The 12,765-nt window shown below is 35.3% G+C and overlaps 1 protein-coding gene across 3 annotated transcripts in view; it reads left to right on the forward strand.

The window, feature by feature from the left end:
• Nucleotides 1–12,765, forward strand: part of APLF (aprataxin and PNKP like factor) — an 83,390-nt gene that overhangs the window by 10,287 nt on the left and 60,338 nt on the right. For 2 of the 3 annotated variants that reach the window (XR_008289368.1, XM_027072310.2), the window contains exon 2: nt 3,873–3,944. The exons of the other annotated variant lie outside the window; for it this stretch is intronic. Coding sequence is in view for 1 of the 2 variants with exons in the window: in XM_027072310.2 (XP_026928111.1) it covers nt 3,873–3,944 (72 nt within the window). In the remaining variant the exon portion in view is untranslated. The remainder of the gene's footprint in view (nt 1–3,872; nt 3,945–12,765) is intronic. 3 annotated transcript variants of the gene reach the window in all.

A 12,765-nucleotide genomic window follows, 5' to 3' on the forward strand; every position in this document is an offset into this window, starting at 1 on the left:
TTGGCGATGTTGGGTGGTCACTTGGGAAAGGTGGTGTCTATCAGACTTCCCCAAAAAAGACACAGTTCCCTTTGTGAGTAATCTGTGCGATGATGCTTTGGGACTTCAGGAATATTCTTTTTCTCATCAAGCTTTCACCTGAAAGTTAACATCCACTGGTCCGTTACTGAGTCAGTTATTATATTTGTAGTTGCAAAATAGTGATTTTTCTGGTTCGATCATTTCTTCTTCATTAGCTGGGATTCTTTTATGAAGAAGGGCTTTTCCTGCCAGCCCTAGCCCCAGGCCCTTTTTTTGAGTTCATTGTGAACTCATGGATTATTTTTGTATTCAGTGTTTGTATTCCATTGTTACCATTATTCCTATTGATGCCCAAATTGTTTCCAGTTTTGCTGGACCACTGAACTGCTGGATGTGAGATGTGTTTTATTTCCCACTCAAGGCGTGACTATTTCTGAGAGTGATATTATCTGTGCCCCACCACCCCTAGGTTCTCATTCCCTCTCTTCTCTTCCTCCCAGTTATCACTTGCCTTGAAGCTTGATCTGCATTTGGTGTTTCTTTCTCCTCCTATATGTAAAGTTTGTGGTAATCTCTGTCTCCTACTTGAGCTTTACATGTGGAATGTAGGTGGTTTTATGTGTTCTATTTGTTGATCTCTGATTTTTTTGTATGGTATGATTAGTATTTAGGTGACTGCAGTTATTTGCTAGGAAATGGGAATTCCTCTATTTTAACTATTTTTATGGCTTTCTTAAGATGTGAAATGTCTGACTGTCAAATGAAATTTTCATTTAAATAGGGTAATCAATACGTAGACCCTGGTAAGTGTAAGTAGTACTTTTTGAAGTGTGTTATGCCATTTGTCCCTATTCTCTGTAGCTTCTAGCTAGTACATTCTTTCTGAGTCTTTGGGTTTCTTTGCTTTTCCATAGCCTTTCTCTTTCTACTTACAGACCAATAGCAATCATTTTCCCCCAGTGTTAATGCACTGCCTGTTAAACCCTATCCACTTTATTGTTTGCTGTGAATAGAGAATTGCAAATTCATATAACACAGCTTGTTAGATTTGGGTATGACATTAGAATAAATGAATAAATGGAAACCTGAAGACCTTCTGGAATTTCTTTTTTTTTTTTTTATTAATTTTTTACTGTTTTTTTATTTTTGAGAGAAAGAGAGACAGAACGTCACCATGGGAGAGGCAGAGAGAGGGAGACACAGAATCCAAAGCAGGCTCCAGACTGTGATCTGTCAACACAGAGCCTGATGTGGGGCTTGAACTCACAAACTGTGAGATCGTGACCTGAGCCGAAGTCAGACGCTTAATTGACTGAGCCACCCAGGTGTCCCAAGACCTTCTGGAATTTCATTTAGGGCTTGATTTTCTCAGAATGTCTACTTGCTTGTTAAATAGTCATTCTACCTTATTTCCAGTTCTTTGGTATGTTCTAGTTTAGATAGTTAAGCTGATGGTAAATAATCTAAAAAAATATATTTTATGTAATGATAATGAGGGAGGCAATACAGTGTTAAAAGCAAGAGTGTCCTGTCCCTAGAATCAGATTCCTTGGGTTCAAGTCCTGGTCCTGCTGCTTATTGGCTGCGTAACTATAAGTAGTTGCTTAGCCTCTCTGCACTTATATTTCTCACTTACAAAATGAAGGTAATAATGTCTTCTCCTCAGGTTTTGTGAAGACTTAAGATAATACATGGAGTGCCTGGGTGGTTTAGCTGGTTAAGGGTCCGACTCTTGATTTTGGCTCAGGTCATGATCTCATGGTTCATAGATAGGTTCAAGCCACGTGTCATGCTATGCACTGACACCGCGGACCCTGCCTGGGATTCCGTCTTCCTCCCTTTCTTCTCCCACCCCCCATCTCTCAAAATAAATAAATAAACATTTAAAAACAAAACAAAAAAAAAAAAACCACTTTTTTTTGTATACTATAGAAATGCACAGCTTGCCATGTAATTACACTGTTGTGGAATCATGTGTCCACTAGAGGTCATGTTATGCTTTTATACATTTTTTTCATGCTGGGGTCTGGAAAGCCTCCTTCAAAGAAAGACTGGGATAGGAAAAGTCCATTATTGCTTCCTGCAAAAATATGGTTTGAAAAATAAAGAAACCCAAGCTAGACTATTACAGGAACCATCATTGCTTGCCATGATTTTATATTTCGCAGTCTGTTACTCAGTCGGTTAGAAAATCGATTTGTATTATTGCAGTTCACAATGAGATCTTACTACCCAAGTTAGAATTAGAAATTTCTTACTCCCTGACGCAGAGTAATTTTCATTTCTTGAAACTATTTCTGACTGATCATATGCAGATGTAGAGTCGTATATGACTCTTTTTCTCACATATTTATTTTTATTAATGAATATGGATTTGTAGGCCACCTACTCGAGGAGTGGCCTACACAAGCTACTTAAATTCTCTAGACTTTCAATTCCCAAGTTCATAACATGTGAACAATAGCTATGACAGTATTGTGGTGAATCTTAAGATTTAAGGGAAAGTTCTATGCAAATGTTAAATCATTTTTATAAATGGTAAAGTGCGTTATCACCTGATAATGTCCACAAGGCACATTATGGGAAAGAATACAGGAACCTCCGAGTTTCTTCTCCCCTCTCTGGTAGATTATTAGTTTAATAGTGTATATATTTTAAATGGGCTACCTTTAAGATACTTCATTTTAGAAAATGTTCTAAAAATCAACTGTAGCGATCAAAAATTCACATATGTGGAATTCATTCCACTGTGATGCTTGATGTTACTACTTTTATATAGTCATAGTCTTATATGTGAAACTGCTCTCTGGTTAAAAAAGATGACTACTGATTCCTGGCACTTTGACATTTTTGCAAGTTTTTGCGTAACTAAAGAGTTTAATTGAACTGGGCATTGCTGTAGTCTGTTTTTACTGATAATTTTGGTACTGATATGGATAATATCAGAGTTGAAGTGATACAGATACTAAGGTAATCAAAAGATGGGCCACATAATTATGATGTTAAGTAAAATTGGTGCTTGAAACATTTTCATTATGTGTCAACCACAAATAACAAAGGCAGTCTTAACCATCATGTTTATAGTTCTGCAGGGAAGACTCAGTTGGCAATTTCAAGATTTAAAGTGCAAGCCATTTCTAAACTTTGGTATGCAGAAGTGCTTGTGTGTAACTAAAGCATGTTGACTCAAAAGGGGAAGCAAATATATGTATTTTACCTTTTAAAATTAACATGTGTATGTATTGTATTATACACACACATACATACACATAAATGATAATCTCTTACTCACTGTAAATATTTGATTTACACCACTCCCCCTCCCACCTTCCTGTTCTCTTAACTACTGCTGATGGCCCCAGAGCTCCAGTGCAGGTGGGCCTGACCCCAAACCTGGTCGTCACACCTTTATATTTACCAGACTGCTGCTCTTTAAAACCTTTGTCATTATAACATGCTACATATTTCTTGTACTAGAGAAGTTTCCTAATAAGTACACATTGTATACATTTTTTTCTCATTTTATGAGTTTTATTGATGAGAATCTCCACTAAATGTCTATCTTGAATGGAAGCCATCGTGAAAATTTTGGGATGTGTTAGATCTCAAGCTTGAGTCTCTGCTCTGCTATTTATTCTTCCTGTTATCTTGGGCAGGTCCCTTAATCTCTTGAGTTGTTTTGTTATCTGTTCAATGAGGACAATCATTTTAATATACAGTTGCTGAATGAGTATTTGATATGTAGCCTACTAATATCAGAAACATTGCTGTGGGTTTTTGTTGTTGTTGTTACTGTTTTTTTTTTTATGGAGGTAGTTGCATTAGAAATGTTTATTTTTTTCCCCCTGTAGATAACAGACAAGAGAGTGTCCAGAAGACATGCAATTCTTGAGGTGGTCGGTGGCCAGCTTCGAATCAAACCGGTAAATATGTTATTCATGACTCATTTAAAAAAAAAATTTTTTTTTTTTTTTTACCATTTATTCATTTTTGAGAGACAGAGTGTGAGTGAGGGTGGGGGCAGAGAGAGAGGGAGACACAGAATCTGAAGCAGGCTCCAGGCTCCGAGCTGTCAACACAGAGCCCAATGCAGGGCTTGAACCCCATGGACCTCAGGAGATCATGACCTGAGCCGAAGCTAGACACTCAACCTACTGAGCCACCCAGGCGCCCCTATTCATGACTCATTTTAACTCTTTGTCTCTCACCTTTTTTCAGCTCCTGGTTAGAGGGCTTATTTTCTAAGGTTATGCAAATAGAGAATCAATTTCAGAATATATCCTTATTTCCAGAGGATAATTGGGAGATAAAATCTAAACTATTTAAAGTATTTTTTTTCCCATAAGACAGTGCTACATTTACATAGTTAGAATTTTAGTGAAAGATGACCACCAGTTCATGTATAAATTAGGATTTTGTTCATAACTGGATATTACAAATAAGATCCTATAAGGAAGCCTGTAACTATGTAATGGTTTATTTTTGGGGAGTGGGGTAGTGACCAGAGTTACTTAAATGTTACAGGATTGGGGGTGCCAGAATGACTCAGTTGGTTAAGCATCTGACTCTTGATTTTGACTCAGGTCATGATCACACGGTTTGTGAGACTGGCTGACAGTTTGTACTGCTTGGGATTCTCTCTCTCCCTGCCCTCTCTCTCTCTCTCTTTTTTTTTTTTTTTTTAATTTTTATTTATTTTTTAAATTTACATCCAAGTTAGCCTGTAGTACAACAGTGGTTTCAGGAGTAGATTCCTTAATGCCCCTTCCTGTTTAGCCCATCCCCCTCCCGCAACCCCTCAGTAACCCTCTGTTCTCCATATTTGAGTCTCTTATGTTTTTGTCCCCCCTCCCTGTTTTTTTATTATTTTTGCTTCCCTTCCCTTATGTTCATCTGTTTTGTATCTTAAAGTCCTCATATGAGTGAAGTCATACGATATTGGTCTTTCTCTGACTAATTTCACTTAGTATAATACTCTCTAGTTCCATCTGTGTAGTTGCAAATGGCAAGATTTCATTCTTTTTGATTGCCAAGTAATATTCCATTGTATGTGTATGTATGTATATATACATATGCCATATGTGGCATGTATATATGTATATGCCACATTTTCTTTATCCATTCATCCATCAATGGACAGTTGGTCTCTTTCCATACTTTGGCTATTGTTGATAGTGCTGCTATAAACATTGGGGTGCATGTGTCCCTTTGAAAGAGCATCCCTGTATCCCTTGGATAAATACCTAGTAGTGCAATTTCTGGGTCGTATGGTAGTTCTATTTTTAATTTTTTGAGGAACCTCCATTCTGTTTTCCAGAGTGGCTGCACGAGCTTGCATTGCCACCAGCAGTGCAAAAGGGATCCTCTTTCTCCGCATCCTCACCAACATCTGTTGTTGCCTGAGTTGTAATGTTAGCCATTCTGACAGGTGTCAGGTGGTATTTCATTGCGGTTTTGATTTGTATTTCCCTGATGGTGACGGATGTTGAGCATTTTTTCATGTGTCGGTTGGTCATCTGGATATCTTCTTTGGAGAACTGTCTCTTCATGTCTTTTGCCCATTTCTTCACTGGATTATTTGTTTTTTGGGTGTTGAGTTTGATAAGTTCTTTATAGATTTTGGATACTAACCCTTTATCTGATATGTCATTTGCAAATATCTTCTCCCATTTTGTCGGTTGTCTTTTAGTTTTGCTGATTGTTTCCTTCACTGTACAGAAGCTTTTTATTTTGATGAGGTCCAAGTAGTTCATTTTTGCTTTTGTTTCCCTTGCCTCCAGAGACATGTTGAGTAAGAAGTTGCTGTGGCCAAGGTCAAAGAGGTTTTTGCCTGCTTTCTCTTCAAGGACTTGGATGGCTTCCTGTCTTACATTGAGGTCTTTCATCCATTTTGAGTTTATTTTTGTGTGTGGTGCAGGAAAGGGGTCTAGGTTCATTTTTCTGCATGTCGCTGTCCACTTTTCCCAGCACCACTTGCTGAAGAGACTGTCTTTATTCCATTGGATATTCTTTTCTGCTTTGTCAAAGATTAGTTGGCCATACATTTGTGGGTCCATTTCTGGGTTCTGTATTCTGTTCCATTGATCTGAGTGTCTGTTCTTGTGCCAGTACCACACTGTCTTGATGATTACAGCTTTGTAATGGAGCTTGAAGCCCTCTCCCTCTCTCTTTATCCCTCCCCTGCTTGTTCTCTCTCTCTCTTTCTCTCAATATAAGTAAATAACCTTTAAATAAATGTTACAGCATTGTATTTTAATAGATTTTTATATATCTGTGTGTAGAGTGGAATATTTCTAAAATTTAGACCTTGTTCTTTAGGGTTGTATTTTAATTTGAAAGTTCTTATTGAGGGCTAAAATTTTAACAGCTTGCTTTATAGTTAAGTACTGATATGTTGTAGGGATATCAGTTTCTGATATTTCATTTGAAAAATTAGTTGTGTAGGAGAATAAAAAATGTGTATGAGAGTCCATCTATTTTGGACTGCATGCTGTGGCAGTAAAATTAATATGGCATGAAATTATATGTCATATATTATATATAAAAATAAATATATATTATATAATAAATTATATAATAAAATATATAACAATATAAAATAAATTTATAACATTTAAAATTTATATGTATTTTCATCTTATATGTACAACTGCCTTTTGTATCATTAGTGCTTTCTTTTACACATAAAGTACTTTTATTATCCTATGTTGAGCTATTGAGATTGACAAATGCCCATGAATTTCTTTTTTTTAATGTTTATTTATTTTGAGAAAGAGAGAGTATGAGTGAGGGAGGAGCTGGGAGAGAGGGAGAGAGAGAATCCTGAGCAGGCTACAAGCTGTCAGCTGTTCTCACAAACCAGGTGATCATGACCTGAGCCAAAGTCAGATGCTTAACTGACTGAGCCATTGAGGTGCCTCCTGCCCCTTTTTTTAATATTTGTTTTGTGTTTGAGAGAGAGAGAGAGAGAGCAAGGGAGGGGCAGACAGAGAGTGGGGGATAAAGGATCTGAAGCAGGCTCTGTGTTGAAAGCAGACAGCCTGATGCAGGGCTTGAACTCAAGAACTGAGAGATAAGATCTAAGCTGAAGTCAGATGCTTAACTGATTGAGCCACCCAGGTGCCCCAAGTTAAACTTTATCTTTTGTGAAGTGGGTCAGATTTCTGCATGGGAGTTGAGCAATTTTCCATTAAAAGAAGATATCTTTTAGAAAGCATTCTTCATCTTTACTTGGTCTGTAATTAGATTATACTCCTGTAAAACAATTGTTTGAAGTCAGCAAGTGTCTTTTGAGTACCAAACTGTGATAGATACAAAATTAGAAACTAGAGAAAAAAATTCCTCATTAGATTATAGGTATAAAACTAAAATTTGGTATAATAAGGTTTTTTAAAATTATACTTTTGTTCATATTTATCTTTTAAATATTATTAGTATAATTTATGAACTTTCTAGTAAATATGACCTTATATACATGGGAGAAAGATAAATATTTTTTTACCTTTTCCTTGGCAGCATTTTTTTTGACAATTTAGAATATCAGGGCCCTCTGGAGAATACCTAATTGTACAAAGTCGGCAAGTTGTTTAAGTGGGAATTAGAACTCAGGTTCTTTGAACCCTATGCATTATTATTATTATTTTTTCATTATATTTCCCAAGTCAGGATTCCTTTGCCATTTGATATTCTCTTCTTTAAAAAATTTCTTGAAGGTAAGACTAACTGGTGAGTTTTCTTCACAAGATGATTTGGTTCCTTCAGTTGAGTAGAAGTTTACAACTGAAAGCCCCCTTAGATCCAGTCTTATGTATGTGGGAATTTGATTTGGGCCAGAGCTGACACTGCCATCAGTGGAGAGGGGGAGTTTTCATCAACAAATGGTACTGGAATAGTTTGTTATTTGTTTAGGCGAAAAAAATTAGACCCCCTGCCTCAAACCATACACACAAATCAGTTTTAGGTGGCTTAAGTGTGAAAGTCAAACGGTAAAACTGTTAGATTATATAGGAAAAAACCTTTGTGCCATTAGAGTAGGGAAGTTTTAAAATAGCTATAAAAAGAAAGATTAAAAAAATCCAATTACATTAAAATTAAGAAACTTTGCTTATCAAAACACTATAATGAAAATGAAAAACATAGCAGGGAAAAGTTATTTAAAACACAAGTAGTTGACAAAGGAATGATATCCAAAATATATAGCAAATGCCTTCAATCAATGAGTAAAGATAAACAATCCAATCAAAGTATGGGTTAAAGACTTACTTGAGTGGCACATTATAGAATTGGAAACCTGACTGTTTAGTAAACATGAGAAAGGTACTCAGCATTGTTATTAAACAGAGAAATGTAAGGAAACTGCAGTGAGATACCATTGCACACCCAACAGATTGACAAAAATGAAAAGTCTAACAATTTCAAGTATTGATGAGGATGTAAACAAGTAGAACAGTTATAAACTTTTGGTGGGAGCTTAAATGTTGTAGCCACTTTGAAAAATAGCTTGACGTTAATTTCCTAAAGATGAAGGCGTGCATTTCCTACAAGCTAGATCTCATACATGCATAGATGTGTACAAGAACCTGAAAAGCAAAGTTATTTATATAATGGCAAGACACTAGACACAACATAAATTTCTATCAACAATGGAATTGATAAATATATTGTGATACATTCATTTAATGAAATACACTACAACAGTGAAGATAAATTACAGTGAAAGCATGAAAAATATAGATTAGAATCAGGAGCATGACATTGATAAAAGCAACGTTGAAAGAATATATACAGTATAGTTTCATTTATAGAAGATTAAAAATTCTACAAAAATAAACAGTATATTCATGATCATCAACTTGAGTGCCAAAATAATAAAGAACATTAGGGAAGTGATAGATACAACAGTCAGTATAATAAAATTACCTTTGAGTGAACTAAGAAGAGAATGGGATAGGGAATGACTCAAAAGGGACATCAAAAGTTAATATTCTTGGAGCGCCTGGGTGGCTCAGTCAGTTGAGCATCCAACTTCAGCTCAGGTCATGACCTCACAGCTCATGAGTTCGAGCCCTGCGTTGGGCTCTGTGCTGACAGCTCAGAGCCTGGAGTCTGCTTCTGCTTCTGTGTTTCCCTCTCTCTCTGCCCCTTACCCACTCGCATTCTGTCTCTGTCTCTCTCAAAAATAAATAAATATTAAAAAAATTTTTTTTAAAAAGTTAATATTCTTTTTCTGAAACTGGGTGGTGGATCCACACATAATATCTAACATGTATTATGTCTTTAAAAATTATTATGGAACACTTATGACATGAAAAAGGTGTAGTGAATAATAGTACAATGTGATGCAGCTACTTTTGTAATGCCAAACTACTAAACATGAAAGGACATGAAAAAAATGTATTTATTTTTAAGGAAATGTACAACTCTAGTACTCGAATTTGATTTTTTAGAATAGTATTTAATTGGGTTTTGAATTTTATTCTGAGAATTATTTACACCATACCATTCGAAGGAAAGTTGCTTCTTAGACTTGGTGATATACATATAGGTCCTTTGCTTTATATAATGCTTGATTTCTTGTTTATGTTAATGTAGTTGCAACAAAATGCCTATTTTCCTTGAAATAGGTGTATTTGTTTATTCACCTGCTTAATGTAGTTGCACCATCAAGGTGTGATTTAGGGAAATTTAGAGAAATTCTAAACTGACCATAGTTGTTAATAGAAATGTTAAGGTCTTGAAAATAAAGAGATAGACAAGTAACTTCTAATTCATGCATTTAATCTTAACATGTGCTAAATATCATTTACCTTCTGTTCTGTAGTCAATCACAAATTGATCTATTAAAGCAGGTTATATGTACAACTGAAAATTTTGAAAGAGAAGCCATGGTTTAAAAGTTTTTTGTAAAATTGTGTAAATGAATTATAACAGATGTTTTATTATGATCCTTTTTGTATGCTATATACTCCAAATTATGTTTAAGTGGTTAAATTTTTTCTACTTTCCTTCAAATTAGAAATCCAATCAAATAGAAACATAACTTTGACAATGATGGATGAATGCAATTAGTGCAATTACTAATTTGTACTTTTAAATTGGATGAATTTGTCTTTCTTTTTCCCCCCTCTAATATTTCCTTTTAAAAAAGACTCTAGCTCTCAGCAGTTCTTGGAAATAGTGCATGAGGAGATAATGTTAGCTCATAGGAGATGATGTTAGCTTATTTGTGAGTCATTTAAATTTAATCTCCAGTCTGGTATCAGCAGGGAGAAAATGTATTATAAAGGCAAAACGACAGTGTTCTCTGTAAATGACTATATCACCAGTAGTTAGATATGTCCTCTGGGTAAATTCATAGCTGTCAATGCTTTTATTTCATTTTAATAAAATCGTACTCTTTGGTTCTTGGATGACTGAGGGAGTAGTTCTAAAAGTACATATAAATTGCAGAAGAATATATTTTTTTGCCATTTGGTATTAATCCTTAAAATATCCATCTTTAGGTGACTGTGTTTTTTCTTTTGTGCAATAAAATTCCTGAGCTGTGATTGTTTTTCCTCCTATGAAATTATGAGTGTAGTTGGAAAAAAGCTATAAAATACTACAATAGCTTTTCCACAGCTCATTTTGTAAAAAAAAAAAAAAAAAAAAAGGAAAGAAAAGAAAAACAAGGCTTCCCAAATTAAAAAAAAAACATTGAAAATGAGAGGAACTTTTTTTTTTGGGTGTACACATTAATCTTTCTTTAATGTTTATGATAATTTCAAGAGAAAGCTGTAGAAAACTGCTTTGTATTTATTTAGTTCCATTTCTTCAGGGATAATGCATCCTTTGCACCACTTCTAAAATTATAGCATAATATATTTAAGTTTGCACTTATACTCCCATGGATATGTTAAAAGGCACTTACCAAAAATATGCTTCTCATATAGGTAGCTCATATCTTTTATTTACTGTGAGTTTGGGTTTGCCGGTATTTTGCCTGCCCTTATCCACTTTTAGAATCAAAGTAAACTTAACCTTATTAAAGGAATTGGAGAGCTTTCCATCTTTTTCCGGTCTCAGGAAGACTTTGAATATTCAGAAAATTTTTAAATCCATTTGGATCTTGTTTAGGGAGAGATTAGAAAGATTTTTAATTACTGATTATATTGTTAAAACATTATAGGTCTAATCCAAAAGAAACACACACACACACACACACACGCACACACGTGCGTGCTTGTTTTTTGTTTTTGTTTTTGTTTTTTTTTAAGTCAATTGGTGTATACTCTAAGATGATTGTCAGTTTTGGCCTTCTTTACGAATATATTGGCATGAAGTATTTGCAGTATTCTACTAAGTTTTGTGTGTATTTAACGTCATTCTTTTCATTCCAAAATGTATGTGTGTGTGGTGGTGTGTATATGTGTGTCTTCTCCCTTTTTGTTTCTTAATACTCTTAGATTTTTGTCTACTTTATAACTTTTAAAAAACTGTTTGTTTTGGACTTCATGTCTGTGTAGCTTTTTAGTTGAAGCATATGTAATTTGACATAGATTTTAAAAACCTGGGGCACCTGGATGGTTTAGTCAGTTGAGTGTCTGATTCTTTTAAAAAATTTTACTTATCTTTGAGAGAGAGAGAGAGCAAGTGTGAGCAGGAGAGGAGTAGAAAGAGGGGGAGACACAGAATCCAAAGCAGGCTCCAGGCTCTGAGCTGTCAGCACAGAGCCCTATGCAGGGCTTGAACTCATGAGCCTTCGAACTGTGAGATCATGACCTGAGCCGAAGTCGACTGCTTAACCAACTGAGCCACCGAGGCAGCTGAGGGTCTGACTCTTGATTTTGACTCAGGTCATGATCCCAGGGTTGTGGGATCGAGCCCTGCATTGGGCTCCGTGCTGAGCATAGAGCCTGCTTAAGATTCTCTCTTTCTCCCTCTGCCTGGCTCTTGGGCACACTCCCTCTCTCTCTCTCTCAAAGCCGTTTAAAAATGTAATCAATAAGTAATATTTATTTAGGTTTAATTTGTAGGACCAAATATTAGATTTCTTGGAATGTCGTTTTTGCTCTTGGTTCTGGAATCCCCTGTATGAACAATTTTAGGAAAAGAAACAGATGATCATAGACCACATACATTGATCCACTTTCTCTATGACTGGATTTGCTAAATACCTGATATTTGACCACTTGAAATTTAAACGTTAAGTGCATATCAACAATAGTCAAATTATGGAAAGAGCTCAAATGTCCATCGACTGATGAATGGATAAAGAAGATGTGATACATATATGCATTGGAATATTACTTGAAGATCAAAAAGAATGGAGTCTTGCTATTTACAACAATGGATAGAACTAGAATGTGTTATGCTAAGTGAAGTCAGAGAAAGATAAATATAGGATTTCACTCATGTAGAATTTAAGAAACAAAACAGATGAATATAGGGGAAGGGAAGGAATAATAAGATAAAAACAGAGAGGGAGGCAAACCATAAGTAACTCTTAAATACAGAGCACAAACTGAGGGTTGTTCGTGGGGTGTTGGGTGGGGGAATAAGGAGGGCACTTGCTGGGATGAGCACTGGGTGTTATATGTAAGTGATGAATCACTAAATTCTACTCCTGAAACCATTATTACACTATATGTTAACTATCTCATATTTAAATTAAAAACAAACAAACTTTAAATAAAATTTTAAAAAATGTTAACTGCATTCAACTGAGTAAAAAATACTGAAAAATGAATGTTTGTTTTGACTTTG

The sequence above is a fragment of the Acinonyx jubatus genome, chromosome A3, assembly GCF_027475565.1.
Source record: "Acinonyx jubatus isolate Ajub_Pintada_27869175 chromosome A3, VMU_Ajub_asm_v1.0, whole genome shotgun sequence".
NCBI classification, from domain to species: Eukaryota; Metazoa; Chordata; class Mammalia; order Carnivora; family Felidae; genus Acinonyx; species Acinonyx jubatus.